Consider the following 16,670-nt stretch of genomic DNA (forward strand, 5'->3'; position numbering starts at 1 on the left):
TTAATTACATCAATTTTTCCTTTCAAGTAATTCTCGTTAATAAAATGATAATGTGTTTCTATATACTTAGAATTTTTTGTTAGATTTTCATATTTACTTATACTAATCGCACCAGCATTATCCTCATAAATTCTTACCGGGTTTTTAATTTCTATCCCAAAATCTTTCAATAACTCTCTAATTAAGTTTACCTCACTCACACATACAGACAAGGCTACATACTCTGCCTCTGTCGACGATTTCGTTACAATATCTTGTTTTTTTGATTTCCAAAATATAGTATTACCATACATTCGTATAACATATCCCGTCGTGGATTTCCTGTCTACTATATCTCCTGCCCAATCAGCATCCGCGCAACAATCTAATATATCTGAATTTACATTTTTCTCATATTTTAATTTTAAATCTTTAGTATAATATAAGTATTTTAATACTCTTAAGGCATACTTATAATGGCTCTGATCATAACAATTTTAATCTACTTAGATAATTCACGCAATAACAAATATCTGGTCTAGTACTTGAACTTATATACTACAAGGCCCCAATCAAATTTCTATATTTTATATCTTTTGGCACTGATAAGGCAGGTTCACATTTCAAATTTTGCTCCATCGGGGTAGCATACAATTTCGCATTTTCTATTTCATACTTTTTTGCTAATGACTCAATATAGTTTTTCTGATCTAATGTCATAATTTTCTTCTCACAATCATACTCAATATTTATTCCCAAATAAGTTTTTATTTGGCCCATATCTTTCATTCGAAATTTTGCTGCTAATTTTCTTTTAATACATTCTATTAATCTCCGATTTTTACTACAAATTAACAAATCATCTACAAAGATTATCAAATAGATTTTTTCAATATTATTTTCCATATAATATAAACAGTAATCAGTTTTACTACGCTTAAATCCTAATTCTCTCAAGTATTCGTCTAAACATTCATACCACGCTCGTGGACTTTCTCGCAGTCCGTACAAAGCCTTTTCCAGTTTACCAACTTTGCCTGTATTATCATCGTAACCTTGAGGTTGTTTCACATACACTTCCGATTTTACTTTGCCATTTACGAACGCAGATTCGACATCCATTTGATCTATCGCTAGTCCGTTTTGTACACAATAATTTAACATAATTTTTAATGTTTGTGTTCTCGCTACTGGTGAATATATATCTTCTAACACTTCTCTTTGTTGAAACCTTTTTACTACAATTCTCGCTTTAAATTTATTTTCGGCCTTTTTTGTATACACCCACTTAAGATCTAATACTTTTCTATCTTTTGGCTTTTCAACTAATTTCCATGTATTATTTTTATTTAAGCATTCAATTTCTTTATTCATAGCCTCTCGCCATTTATCGCTATCATTACAGTTCATTGCTTCATTATAATTTTCCGGAGTGTCTACACTAACATAATTTACATAAACGCAGTTCGTTATTGGATTTTCATATCTGCTTACAGGGCTTTTCTTTCTTTCTGACTTTCTTAGTACTTGTAAATTTTTATCGCTAGTACTGGGTAAGTTATTCACATGCTCATTATTTTCATTTTCCTCATTTTCATTTTGAGGTTCCTGATTAATCTCGTCGTTATCTTTAAATCCAACTAAGTTTACATTCTCTTCAATTATATCTACATGTTTAGCTACAATCACTTTGTTATTAATTAATACTCTATAACCTACTTCTTCGTAACCGACTAATACTCCTTAATCAGCTTTTCTATCCCACTTACTTTTCCTTTTAATTTCCGGGACTCTAACAAAAACTACTCCCGTATAATTTTAAGTTCTTGATATCGGGCTTTTCTCCCATCATAATTTCATACGGAGTCTTTTTCTCAAATGTATTTGCCAATGTTCTATTTTTCAAATAAACAGCCGTCTTGACTACCTCTGGCCAAAATCTATTATGTATTTTCGCATCGGACAATAAACATCTAGCCGTATCCATTACCGACCTATTGTATCTTTCCGCAGTTCCGTTCAACTCGTGAACATACGGAGGGCACGGTTCAATGTAAATTCCCTTTTCTTTAGCAAAATTATATACATCTTTATTCAAAAATTCTCTCCCGTTATCGCATCTTAAACGCTTTGTTCTTTTTCCGGTTAGATTTTGTAATTGAATTTACATATGTTGCAATACAGTCATAAACTTCATTCTTTTCTTTCATCGTGTAAACTTTCCCAGCCTTACTATAATCGTCAATTAAAATTAGAAAATATCTTTCACCCCTATAACCTACAGTACTATGCGGTCCGTTTACATCTGCATGTATAATTTCAGCTATATCTTTTGCTCTATGTCTATTATTTTCAAAACTATAGTATTAGTCATTTTATTTTGTATACAAGTACCGCATTTCAAAAAATCGCTCTCTAAATTATTCGGTAACCCATCAACTAAGTTATTTTGACTCAGAATATTCAAATACTTGAAATTTACGTAACCTAATAGTCTATGATATTTTTCTTTCAAAGTCATATTTTTATTTACATTTTCTGTTGCATAATTTTGTTTATTCTCAACAAGGCTACTGATCTTGTATAAATTATTTACTTTATTAGCTACTGCTATTAGTTTGTTTTCATGTGTATAAATTTTTGAAGTATTTCCCATTGATATTATTTTAGCGTTATCAGCAATTTTTCCAAAACTCATTAAATTTCTATCCATTTCTTTAACAAAAAATACATCTTTAAGTTCTACTTCTGTTTCATCATAATTTGTTACGAACTTAGTTACTACATTTCCTATTTTCGTTGCCTTCAATATTCGACCATCACCTATTTTTACACTAATTGGATTTTCAAGTCTAATTGATTCTACAAAATAATTTTCATCATTTATTATATAGTCCGTACATCCGCTATCTAAGACCCATTCGACTCTATTTTCGCAGTTATTTGCCTCGACGTTATTTCCTACCCTATTGTCTACCTCTGTTGTGAATTAAGGTCATCCTTCCTTGTTCTGCGCTTTGACGATCTTGCCGTTGTTGACCGCCTCGTCCTCGTTGACCTGCGCCTCGGCCTCGGTAGCCGCTGCTGCCTCTGCCGTAGCTGCTGTCTCGTTGCTGCTGAGGCTGATAGCGCGCGCCTCCTCGCGCTTGCTGCTGTCCTCCTCCCCTCGGGCCTCTCCAAGAAGTTCCAGCGCTGCTCTGGCTCGTGCATTCGTACTGATAATGTCCTTGTTTTCCGCATTTATAACACGTTCTGTCCCTTTTCATCTCGCTTTTGAATACATTCGAATTTCCACTTTTATTTCTTGGATTTTGATTTTCATCCTTTTCTAGCTATATAATTCATCATTTCTAATCTAATCTTACTCTTACTAATTTTTGCACCGCTGAAGACGGCTCAATGTGGAGCCGAAACGTCCGGATTATTGTACCTTATACAGTTAAGAAAATGTATACCATAATAAGCAATATAGATAAATTTATTAGATAATAACAGCTGAAATATATATGAAATCTTAATGTATAAGGATGCAATCGAGTAGTACTTCACACGATAACATAAATTAACAAACAATTTTTCATTAAGGAGGTTCTACAGGTACTTTCTAGTCAGTCGAGAGATGAAGAGAAAATCTTCAAATTCATCAATTCTAAGTATTCATAAAATATTTTCATGAATTTTGATGATGTTAAAGCTTATATCATACCCGTATTAGTCGAAGCGAGGAATAATTAAAAATATCGTGTAAGTGCTCCTTTGACTCCGGCTTCTTATACATGCGAGAAAATGTGATAACGTCACGAACTTGAGTCTCGCTGTTCTGCTCATATAAGCGTGGTCCTTTTCTAGTCAGTGACTGCGTTTACTTTTATAAATTTACAATGACTCCTCCAAGCCCGACCAATTCATGGAGAAATAAGGATAGAGTCTTACGTGGTGTCAAAAGAGGAAAATTCGCTAAAAAGAAAGTTGTTCTTCGAATGGAAAATGCCCAAAAATCATTGACAAATAAAAGGTTATGTGAGGTGCAGTCGCTGCGACGTTGTTAAATCTCCCTTGTTATTCGAAGCACGCTACGTGAACTGTGATATGGCCTGTTTCAATAGCCAATATCACAAAATTTTACACGATAACCCTTGTTTTTCTCGATATTTCTGAAAAGCTTAGATTAAGATCTATAAGAGCTCCGTTTTTTGAATCTCTGGTAGGCCGCCTTCATATAATTATATGCTAATTTTTACGGACAAAAATCACACTTATTTATCACTAATAAGAATAGTTGCCTATTTGACTTGCAAGTACTGCATGAACCACCTTAATATCTCGTTTCCTGTCTCCGGGAACCCTTTTGCCATAAGAGCTCATGTTAAAACTGTGATTTCAAAATTCATTTTTGCAAATTTTTACACGATAACCGATGCTAAAATTTTTTGAGCACTTTTCTCGCATCTCACTTTATACGTCCATGAAGTTTTTTTCCAATTTTTAGATACATCCATTATCTGTAGAACCTCCTTAAAATACTGGATAAAGTTTAGCTTCGATTCAGGGAAAATCGTTTATAAATTACACCTGAAATTTTTTGAATGCATTATATTTGTTTTAATTTATAATTGATGTATCATTTTCTTCCAATATATACTTACATTGCTTCATTGCAGTAAGATTCTCAATATCGGTTTCTTCATCGCTGTTACTAGTTGCGTCAAGATTGTACAAAAACGAGTCATTTTCAGACATAGGAAAATAATATCTGGAATAAATGGTAAAACAATTAATATAATTTTTTATATAGATAAATTCTGTGCAATTCCAATCATATTTACTCTGGCTGATCCCAAACTTTTTGCGTGGCAATTTTACAGTGTCGTTGATTCTTCATATGCTCTAAAACGTTATCTGATTCTGTTTCGCAGAAAATACATCGTTTTAATTGAATTTGTCTTTTTATATAATTAACTACTTTCACCTGTAATTTGATAATACGTTGCAGAAAAGTATATCGTTAAAAACATAAAGCTAATGGTTACACGACAGTTCTTTACTTTTTGATAAAAAGTCAAGTCTTTGACAGTTTCTTCAAAATCAAAACTGTGCGTGTCTTTCATATGTCTCAGGACACAGGTAAATTCATTAATGTTATAATTACAAAACAGACACGTTATCCCAATAGATTCGTCATTCCAATCAAACCAAGAACTTTCCTCATCTTCATTTTCGCTACTGCCACCTCCCACGTCAGGATTTGTTTTCGAATTAGCCTGTAGAAATTTAAAAAATCATATTTCTGAAGTATTAACATTTCTTATCTCAAATCGCACATTACCTGTTTCTTTTCCCAAGTCCTTTCTGGCTCCAGTGATTTATACATTTGTGGAATTTTTTTCGCATATGTTCCTTTAACACCGTACGATCCTAAAATGTTCCCTCGCAATAAATGCATATTAAACTAAAACGATTGACATAGATAATTTTGTATAAATATTTTTATAAAAAAAAATATATATACTACATTATGTTATTGGAGTACATGCAGATTCAATTGTAATGTATGCATTGATTTTTAAATTTTATACCTTTCAACATTGTTTTGGATTTTGTCTAAAAGCTCGTCGACGAACACTAAATTTTCTGGTTTACCAAGGTAAAGATTGTGCTTCTGATAAAGATGTTTTATATACTCGGCACGTGATCCACATATTTCAGTACGGCAGAATATACAGCCGCGTTTGAAACTGGTATCCGCACGTTCAGCTGCTTGTTTCGCCAATATCCATTCCTTGAAATAATAATTCCATATCGTTACAAAGAGGGCCATCATAAACTGCATATCAAACGTATTAGCTGTTTGTTGATAGACATACCAGTTTAGCCCGATGTATTTCGTCTCTCAAAGTCTTGTCCTCCGACAGACAGTCAGAGAGCAGGAAATAATGTTCATTTTTACTTGGCTGTCCATCCGGCGTGCAGTCCATTAGCAATGTAGGGGAGACCGGGGCTAGACCGTTAGTTTTTTTTCGGTGCCGATTTTCAACAACAAAATAAATAATTGTAGTTAAATGTGGTATATCACTGTAAAGAGTGAACCTTTAGCTACAAAATTTATACAGGAAATTTTTATCTATGTCGCTTTGTTTAACCGGTATAGAGCAAAAACGACAACGGTGCAAAAATTGAAATCTCAAAAATGCCGGGGTTGAACCACCCCACCCCCCCCCGGGGTTAGATAAAGAAATAAAGTAATATATAATGTTATCAATTGACAATATTTTACATTGTATGAATTATAAACACACATCCAGTTCCTGAATTCTTTCTGGACTATTTTCTGAAATTGTATTGTGTAAATTGTATTGTAGGTCCAAAAACCCGCAAATGTTGCTTTGCTAAAATGCTTATTACCTAATTTGGAAGATTCGTCACCTGACATAGTCACTAAATATGTGCCATACGAAAGGGGATATTTTCTTTTATGTCATCTAGAGAATATGTTAGGAGGACCCACATTATTCGAACCATTTCTTAAATCTTATTTTAATAATTTTGGGTTTAGAAGCATTAATACTGCAGATTGGTTAAATTACTTGTACCAAAAATTTCCTAACAATAAGGAGGTAACATCCTTTTTATACATACAAAACCATAGTTTTATCAGTAGGGGAGACCGGGGCCTAACTGTCAGTTTTTTTTCGGTGCCGATTTTTAACAAGAAAATAAATAATTTTAGTTAAATGTGGTGTACCACTGTAAAGAGTGAACCTTTAGCTACAAAATTTATATAGGAAATTTTTATCTACGTCGCTTTGTTTAACCGGTATAGAGCAAAAACGACAACGGTGGAAAAATTGAAATCTCAAAAATGCCGGGGTTTAACCGTCACCCCCCCGGGGTTTATCCGTCATACTGCATTTTCAATACATATACATACATCTAATCCTGAAAAATGATAGGATACATTTTAATAATTGTTTTTTAAGAAAAAAATATAAAAATTTATTAAAAAATAATTGTTTTACCTATTCCATAAAACATTTTAGGCACGTGAATACAGATCCTGACAAGCGCACGCAAGTGTTGTGTGCCCTACGCTCGCACGCAATGCACTGTTTCCCATATGCTCTGTTTATTGTCAACTTCTTTGAGCACACGCAGCACGTATTATCCAAGTCTTCGTCAGAATCCGACCGCTGCTGCTTCCTTGATTTCGATTTACGCCCACTGCTCGTCGAAGGCTGCGGTTCTGTTTGTGTGGCATTTTTTTTACTTTATCTTTTCTTACCGCAAGAACTGTTTTCTTGAGTTGCTCCTTGTCGACGGGAATCGACGGCGTCCTCGCGCCGATTCCTCGACGCGCCGACGACGACACGTCGTCGGAATCGCTCCGTCAGGACCCAGGGATTCTGTGATTTACGTCGCTTTGTACGGAGCAACGACGACGACGACGACGGCCACGACCACCACCACCACCACGACGACGACGACGACGACGACGACGACGACGACGACGACGATGACCACCACCGACACCACCACCACTACAACGGCGGCGACAATGACGCCGAGACGATCACTGACACAACGACCAACAACGACGATTTACCGCGGCCGGGAGTCGGGACGATCTACCGCGCGCGCGCGGCATGTCAACTCTCGCGCGGAAATCGCGGGATCTCAGAGCCGTGCCGTGCCTCGCCGTACCTCGCCGACGCCGCGACGTGCTGTGAGCGCGAGCGATCTCGAAAACAACGGTCCGCCATCTTTTCGGTCGGCCAAAACACCCGTTTTGCGACGATACGTGCGTACCATTTCCCTCCTATACAAACTGACGCACGTGCAAGGGAAGACAGAATCACGCTCGAGGGAAACCTAACCTGGAATCGCCGTGAGCCGAAGTCGTGCGCCCGGCGCGCCACAGTGACGAGACTGACGGATAAACCCCGGGTGCTTACTGACGGATAAGCCCCAAGCACAAGTTTCAGGTTTGATCGCCCACGAAATATTAGACATCAACGATAATGAAAAAACTACACTGGATTCGTGTTCAGCATGCATTACTCTTTATAATCACGTACTTTGAGATTTGGAGAGCAAATATTATTGCAGATATTACAAAATTTCCACGCGCAGAAAATTTCATTTTCACCTTCCAAAAACACGTTTGCCCTCGTAAAAATTATAACACGGCAGATAACCTGCCGAAACTCCGTTGGTCACATGGGTACCATAAGCAGCATTTACAATGTTAATAGCGAGTTCGCACAATATACAGGTTCCGAGATATTTGATTTGACGGTTCAACCCCGGCGACGGTTAGGCCCCGGTCTCCCCTATTTATACATTTAGCATTAAATATAATAATTTCTATGTTGAATGGCGCTTGTGGTTCGGTGATACTTTTTCTACACCTGTCATGCCGGAATTGTCGGAAAAGTCTTTATGGGAAGAAAAATGTTCCGTGTTAGCTGAAAAATGGATCAAATGTGATAGTGAAGCCCGTAATTATGTACCTCCTTTGACACCAGACGAGTGGAACCTCTGTAACGTTGAGAAAATAATATTATTAAGATATCTACATTCTTCTCGTGGGAGTCTGACCATAGGAAAACTGAATTCTATTTCCAATTGTTTATTTCGCCGTATCAAAAATAATGAAATACGGTAAATATGCATATCCTCATTCAAATTGATTCGCAATTACTTAACGTAAAACGCACGTATTTTGCAGGCTTCTTTGGCTGCTATTGTGCATTAAAGTTGGATGGCCTGAGAAAGTTAAGTCAGCTTTGTATTTTGCCATTAAATATTGTTTGACAAATTATGCATGTTCTATATTTCAATTTTTGTACGAATGGCCACAAATGCGTCAACGAACGATCAAAAAGTATCATAAAAATAAAGAAAAGATGTTGAATGAAACCCGGGAGAGAATCGGCCAAATTCTACACCAAAATTTATAATTATTTTTGCAACAATTAACCTAATTCTTTTTTTAATGGGTAAGTCATTAGTAAATGTAATATAATATAATTCTTTTACTATATGAAGGAAACTCGTAAAAAAATTTAAAATTAAAAAAGTGTGCAAATTAGAAACTTGCACATTGCTTCCTCATCCTTACAGATCGATACCATTGCTTCTATTTTATTTCCTATTTATTTTATTTAAGCTTGTATTTTATTTGATGCATAATTATTAGTATTTATTAGTTTGGCTTCCTCATAGAGGAAGCTTTATGAGCAAAATAAAATAGGAGCAATCTGTAATGATGAGAAAGCAATTGTGCAAGTTTCTAATTTGCACATTTTTAAAATTTTAAATTTAATTTTTTTATGATTAAAAAAACGTCAGCTTATTAGCACAAGTAGGGTTTTACAATTGACGCAATGTTAAATCGATGTTGACTTTGGAAGTTCAGGCTACATGGTCCATACATATATTGACTTCGCATATGGACCTTTGATCGCGTATAAAGCTGGATCTAATCAACCAAATCTTAAAGATTTGTATATAAAATAGGGGTAGAAAAGACTGAAGAATATAATAGAATTATAAATAGTCTGATATCTCAAAATTGTCGGAAGTTAGAGCAACCACGAACGTTTCTCAAAAAATTCTAAATTTTATAAAGAAAGAACCGATTATCGCCAAATTCAATACCAACCTTCTTTTAATGATACTCTATATAAAATTATATATGTCGTAGGCAAATGGTTATTTTAGGAAAATAGCTTCTGACTAGGCAAATGCTATCTGCCTGGCCAAATAGCTTTCACCATTTATTCTTGCTATTTTCCTAGTCAAATGCTATTTTAAATTACATTGAAAAAAAGACAAAATAAAGACAGAAATATATTGCATAAGGTTTTTTAATCAGATTTAAGTTTTGTTCTTAAATTTATATGACAGGTAACTTAAAATCATATAGCAGTAAATCAACATTAAACGTAAATTAACTTAGTTAACGAATAAACTTAGTTAATGAATAAACTTACAAGTTAACATAATAAACTAAAAATTATAAATGTTTTTGGTATATATATATATATACACCAAATATATATATATATATATGCTCCAAAAAGGTTAACTTTCTTAAACTATTCAAATTATCGGTCAAATGTATAGATGGACACATGCGGATATCTTTCCTTCCATTCGTTAACCAAACAATCGTCAATTTTGGGCATGCAGTATATGATATGAAACTCTTGCAGTTTTGGACATTGTTCCATAATAATGGAACACTTATCAGGTGTAAGGTCGAACGGCCCATAAAGTTGTAACTGCTTCAAGTTTTTACACTGCGTTAATAATTTCAATGTGTGATCAGTGAAGAAAATTAAGCGTAAAGCAAGTAATTCCAGGCGTTGATGCCAGGAAGAAAGTAATCTGTGTAAGCAATTATCAGCGATTGGATCAGGCAATCTGTAACAAAAATCATATAATTATTATAGTATTCCAATTACAAAAAATGTTGCAAATGAGAAATTTGCATATTGTTTCCTCATCATTACAGATTGCTACCATTGCTCCTATTCAGAGCAATAATTTAACCTTTTATTTCGCTCATAAAGCTTCCTCTTATGAGGAAACTTGTATTTTACTTGATGCATAATTATTAGTATTTATTAGTTTGGCTTCCGCATAGAGACAGCTTTATGAACCAAATAAAATAGGAACAATATGGTAGCGATCGATCTGTAATAATGAGGAAGCAAGGTGCAAGTTCCTAATTTGCACACTTTTTTTCAAATTTTAAATTTAACTTTTTTATGAATTGATAGAAGGTCAGCTTGGTAGCACAATTGGGGTTTTACAATCGACGCAATGTCAAATCGATGTTGACTTTGGAAGTTCAGGCTGTACGGTCCATATATATATGGACTTCGCATATGGACCTTTGATCGGGCATAAAGCTAGGTATAATCAACCAAAGCTTAAAGAATTATATATGAAATAGGGGTAGAAAGTAGTAAAGAATATAATGGAATTATAAATAGCTCAATATCTCAAAATTTGCGGAAATTAAAGCTACCACGGACATTTCTCAAAACATTCAAAATTTTTATAAAGTTATAGAACTCCTTTACCGATCATCGTCAAATTCAATACCAACCTTTTTTTAATAATATTGTATTGATTAAAAAAAATTTAGCCCGATATCACACACACACGCACACGCACGCACGCACACACACACACACGCGCGCGCGCGTACGGACATTTTGTAAAAATGTGATATTTCAACGTTTTAGAATATTTAGAACACATTGGCAAAGAAAACTGAAACAATTTTTTCACAAGAAACAAAGCTTTCTCTATGAGGAAGCACAAAGAAAATTAATGTAACTTTTTCAAGATCCTCGAAATGCAAGAGAAGCAAACACAAATTTCAATCAAGAATATAGTAAACATGTATTTAAAAAAAAATTAAAAGCACACACTTACGCGGGAAGGTACACCTTTCGTAAATTCTTACAGTCAGTGAGAACGTTAATATCCTGCGATGTAAGATTAAGACAGTTCTCTAAACGTATTACTTCCAAGTTAGGACACAATTTTATAAAGTGTGTTGCAGCTGTATTTCTTATATAGAATCCAGGTTCAAAATTGAACTCACGCATCCGTTGATTTCTTTGCAGTATTTTGTAAAGGCATTCAGCTCTTATACGTGTATTACGAAGGTTTAAATGTTCCAAACCATTTAATTTCTCGAGATACGAAAATCCTTCGTCGTCTATGCCATGACAATAATCTATATTCAATTCTAAAAAGAGATATGTGTTGGGCATATACAATAATACCAAAAATCCCAACAATCACATGTTTCATGTACTTTATATGTATATACATACCTTTCAAATTTACACATATCTCTGAAATTTTAAGTAGGGCAAAATCAGCGAGACCAATGAAATGGCAGTATCCTAATCTTAAGTGCGTTAAACGCCTGCCACAATTATCAAGAAAGTTATTAAAATCCACAACACTAAATATGCTTTTTGTAAGATCTAACTGTTGCAAATATTTACATCTAGATGTAAAGTAACAAAATATATTGCTCATATCGCGTGTTGCCATATCAAAATTTGCGGAGTGTATATTCAAACATGTATAGAGTTCAGGGTCTCGTATCAAATCATTGAAGCGTCTATTTACATAATTCAAGCGGCATAACGTCATCAGATCCAAGTTTTTAAATATTATTAGTAGTATTTCATCCTGCAAAGATAAAATATAAAACTTTAATAAACGAGATGATATTGCAATAAATATTATGAAAAATAGGCTTCTTAGAATACTTTACAGGAAGCTCAGATATATTGCAACGTGATAGCTCCTTGGATTCATCCGAAGAGAGTTTTATACGTTTTGCACAATTCGAATGACGGATTACCTCCAGAGATACATTTTGTGCATCAAATTCTCTCTCAAAATACTCTCCTTAGAAACCCTTCTTATGTAGCTGCAAATAACATCGGAACAAATTCATTTTTATTATTAACAGAATAAAGAGATTTTAATATTACTTAATGTTGATAATAATACCTTCCATCCCTACAATAAGTACAATATTCCATTATAATGCAATATTCAGAAAAATGTCGTTGCAGATAATCTATATCCAAATGTGCATTTTTGAAATCTGCTGTTAAATTATGAATATCCTTATGGTGTGGAAAGTACATGCAGTTAATTTCCTTTAACAGATTAGTTAAACTCTTCTCATAATTTCTAGGACGAACCAACTTTGATGTACCGATAAGCATCACAGCATCTAGCTTTGTGTAAAGAGGTATTTCACGGAAATCTGTATCTGTACCTCTGTCTTTAAAAAATAGTCTTAGCATTTTCGTTTTAAAGTCACGCGGGTGTGATAAGGGTGGAGAAAATAATCTTGATGTCGTTACTTCAGTTTGATCTATTCTACTATTCACGTTTTGGTTAGTCATTATTGACTCCTGTATACTTATCGGGGGTACAATCTCAGACTTATAATCAGTTTCCCACAATTTAAACCACTCATTATTAGAATCATCTTGAGCCGAAATTTGAATTACGTCTCCAGGATTGTACATTTCGTATATAGAAACTCTGATTGGATATACAGCTTCATGAAACTCGATATCTTCAAAAAAGAAAATTATAATTATACTCTCTTCTCAACAAAAAAGCGTATCTTTTATAACAATATCTTACTTATGAATTCAGGTATCACATACCAATATAATCATCATGTTCACGACCTTCCCATGGCGCCCTTGAGAAGGGTACGAAAAGATTTGTCATGGATTCGTCTTCGTATTGCCACGGAGTTATTGAAATGACGATATCATTATTCCATCGATTCATCTTCTGTTTTGAAAAGTCAAAATGTATCAAATAGTAGAAAAAATCTTGTAATATATAAATTTAGATTCCGATTACTTTGTACAGGACAATATAACGGATAATACACATACTATGAAATATGTTTCTCCATTGAAACACGAAGAATAAAATAGGATAATTATTTAGTTTAGAGAAGCAACCTTCTACGACCTTAACCTTGACATATATATTATAGGGAGCACTCTCCTGAGTAACCTTCCAAAGGTTTTAGCCGTCGTTCGTTATTTATTAAAACGTTATTAATAAAAAAGTTTGAGAAATATAATAGTGCTAATTAAGGAAAGTCAATTTGCTGATATGTGTTTATAGACAGTATACATGTGGGCGGCAGAGGGATTCAGCCTCTCCCTTTAGCAGGGATTGACTAGAGTTCCTCTAGTAATTATATAAGAGTTACGACACCGCGTGATAACTCCTGATTGGTTCGCCATTAATAAGGAAGAAGTTAGTGCAAATGAGACAAAGCTATAACATCCAAATGAAAAGTACGAGAGTAGGAAGGCTGTCTCTCTCTATCGTTTGCTATAGATCCCTAGTAATTATTAATTACGGACGGTGTCGTAATTCTTACTAGAGGAACCCTAGGGTGGACCTCGTTTCGTCCTGTAAACAGAGATAGAGTGGGGTAAGCCTCGCTTAGAAAGTTAAACCGTACAATGATAGATCTTGTCTTGCCGCGCGAGTGAGCAGGGGTGGAGTGGAGATGACATCGCTTTTCATGTGAAAGTGAAACTTGAAAACCCGTATTGTACCATGATAGACCTCTAAACGAGAACTGAACGTTTGCATGTAAAAAAGAATCGAAAGTGCTATAGATCTATCTATACGGTGTTAAAGAAATCTATATTCTATTTATATCTCTTGTTAATAACTTTTTAATCAATAACAATGGCTAAATCTTTGGAATGTTACTCAGAAGAGTGATCTTGGCAACATATGTCAAAGGTAAAGTCATGGAGGGAAATTCGTCTATTTAAACATTCTAAATAATTACCTGAAATGGTTCTCCATAGTTTGAAAATTTGGGTGGTCCAATTATGTCAGGGGCAGTATGAAATACACTGAGATTAGAGTGGATCTTAACGTGTCTTTTCTTCACAAATTGATAGATGAAGTCAACTCTAATATCCTCTTCTCCTACGGATTTTCTGCCGATATAAGGATATCGACTCTTACAATATAAAGATTGGTAATTGGATGCCATATTTTCTCTCTGAAAGAAGACCAAAAATATGGAGAATAATAATCCTTGCTTTTGTAGCATATGCTAAAATGCATTATAATATCATATATTTGTAATTACAGCATAAAGATTATATAATCTAAATTCATCTTCCTTCCATTCACATTGTTAATACTGACACTATTGTCAGAATGTGTATTACGTAATGTAAACTATAGATTTTTAGTACTGGCTGTGAATATATTGCAGCCCTTATAGAAAAAGATTTTGATTAACAATACATTGCAAATTTTGTTCTACAGAGAATAGTGTACATCTATAGTATCTATTTTTAAAAACATTAATTTTCACTGAAACTATAATTTCTTTACTTTTCTATTAACAAATTGTACTATTATTACAGAATATAACGAATAAATTGTTAATAAATAATTATTTTATATATTTTAATTTTGATCTCAATATTCTGGATTGTAACATATTCTTTTTTATGAAATAGATATATATATGTATTTATTTATTTTGTAACGATGCACCCTTGTCAACGCATCGTCTCCCGGCTAACACCCGCCGGATGCCGCCCGACCATCCGTCGGGCGAGGATAGGGAGCGGTGCGCCCACCTTTTTTTAATTCGCTCAAAATTATCGTGTGCGCGAGCGTTTGCGGCTCGCGGCACCGATATCCCCTCGGGGCCCCGACGAACGCCGACGGGAGCCGATCTCCGCCGAGTGCGAGCGCGCGTAATTTCGCACTGCTCCGACCGCTGCGCGGCTCGCACGAGGATCGGCCTCTTCACCGAATCTATCGCCCCCTTTATAAAAATCGGCGCCGCGGCGAAAGAAGACACTTCGACTCGAGACCAGCAACCGATCCGCTGCTCCCGAAGAAAAGAGACCTATCCAGAACCTTCTAGGGCGACACGCAAAACGGGGTCAAGTAATCTGTGCCTCGTCCAAGAAGTCTTGGTCGTCACCCGAACTCCCGTAGTAGTCTGACTTCCCGGGTCGATTGAGCGAGGTGAGCGCATGGCAAACGCACGTGGCGGGAAGTAAGGCGAGGAGCGAACTTGAGAGACGGGACGTGGAAAAGCTGAAGGGAGGCATCGGGAGAGCAAGGAAAGGATTGGAAGAGAGGGAGAGAAGGAGTAGGTGAAGGCAAAGGGTGAATAAAAGTGAGTAGGGAGTGAGGGAGAAGGAGGAGAGAGGCAGGATATGGGTTTAAGATTTTCCGAAATGTATTTTTTATCTTACTCAATGTATCTTTTATCTCATTTTCCGATACACGTTATAACATGTTCTACCACGTGTGGTACTGTGTTTCACACGGTAGAAGAACATACGGCATACACACGTTCACGTGCACCAAAGAAAAAAAATTGCAAAATTTAAATTGCTTACGTTCGCTACACTTACGCTATCTAGAATACTCTAAGACCGCACTCGACTATACGTCCGCACTCTTCAACAGCTAGGCGAGAAAAGACCTCGACTATCCTCGAATGGGCGCCGGGCGGTCACGCCACGCACATCTGCCCATCTTTTTTCTCTTTCTATCATGTAGCTGTCTCTCTCACTTCCGCTCAACGGAAACTTTCTCTTTTGATGTAAACTGCAACTCGACCGATCATCACTGATGATCCAGATCCAGAGTGAGCATAACGTACCTGAAAATAAAAAAGTAAGATTAGTAAAGGAAGCGAATTTTAAAACTTTGAAAATGATTGCAATACGTTATAAACAATGCAATGAGCAGGGAATTAAATGAAATTATTGTGATTTATGAATTTTAATAGAATAACGTATTGGCATTTGCACCATTGAAATAATTAGAAAGAAGCGTAATAAGGGTACGTAATTGATTTAGAGAGGAGAAATGGATCATGCGTCACAGGAATAATATTCGTTTAATATTTTATTTGATAATTATATGCCTTATGCATAAACGACTGAAGAAAGATCATGTAGTTGCAATTCTCGACTTAATTAAATATTTTACATATTAGCTACAATAGTTTTCATAATATTTTATTCAAATTCAGGAATTTTCCTGTTAGCATGTTTTGATCAAGGTCGAGTTGCCCTGCTAAAAATGACCAATTGAATCCGATTAAAAAT

General features: G+C 35.1%; 1 protein-coding gene and 1 pseudogene across 1 annotated transcript; both read right to left on the reverse strand.

Annotated features, from left to right (window-relative positions):
* Positions 1 to 3,677: 3,677 nt before the first annotated feature.
* LOC139786359 (zinc finger protein 277-like) lies at positions 3,678 to 6,409 on the reverse strand (annotated as a pseudogene).
* Positions 6,410 to 11,877: 5,468 nt separating this feature from the next.
* Positions 11,878 to 16,459, reverse strand: LOC139786360 (uncharacterized). Its single transcript, XM_071725526.1, has 6 exons — positions 15,969 to 16,459; positions 14,366 to 14,584; positions 13,203 to 13,335; positions 12,529 to 13,108; positions 12,287 to 12,445; positions 11,878 to 12,201 (listed from the first exon to the last, which is right to left on the reverse strand). The coding sequence occupies exons 2-5, from the start codon at positions 14,573 to 14,575 to the stop codon at positions 12,373 to 12,375; spliced, it is 996 nt and encodes a 331-aa protein (XP_071581627.1). The 5' UTR covers positions 14,576 to 14,584; positions 15,969 to 16,459; the 3' UTR covers positions 11,878 to 12,201; positions 12,287 to 12,372.
* Between the last annotated feature and the right edge of the window lie 211 nt (positions 16,460 to 16,670).

Source organism: Temnothorax nylanderi, unplaced genomic scaffold (genome assembly GCF_030848795.1).
Source record: "Temnothorax nylanderi isolate EJ_2023f unplaced genomic scaffold, tnyl_v1.0 TNYL_tig1018_pilon, whole genome shotgun sequence".
In the NCBI taxonomy this organism is placed as follows: Eukaryota; Metazoa; Arthropoda; class Insecta; order Hymenoptera; family Formicidae; genus Temnothorax; species Temnothorax nylanderi.

Coding starts and splice junctions, on each gene's coding strand:
- LOC139786360 (XM_071725526.1), bottom strand. CDS start 14,575: ATGGCATCCAATTACCAATCTTTATATTGTAAGAGTCGATATCCTTAT. Junction 13,336..14,365: donor ACTATGGAGAACCATTTCAG/GTAATTATTTAG, acceptor TTTTCAAAACAG/AAGATGAATCGATGGAATAA. Junction 13,109..13,202: donor TGAACATGATGATTATATTG/GTATGTGATACC, acceptor TCTTTTTTGAAG/ATATCGAGTTTCATGAAGCT.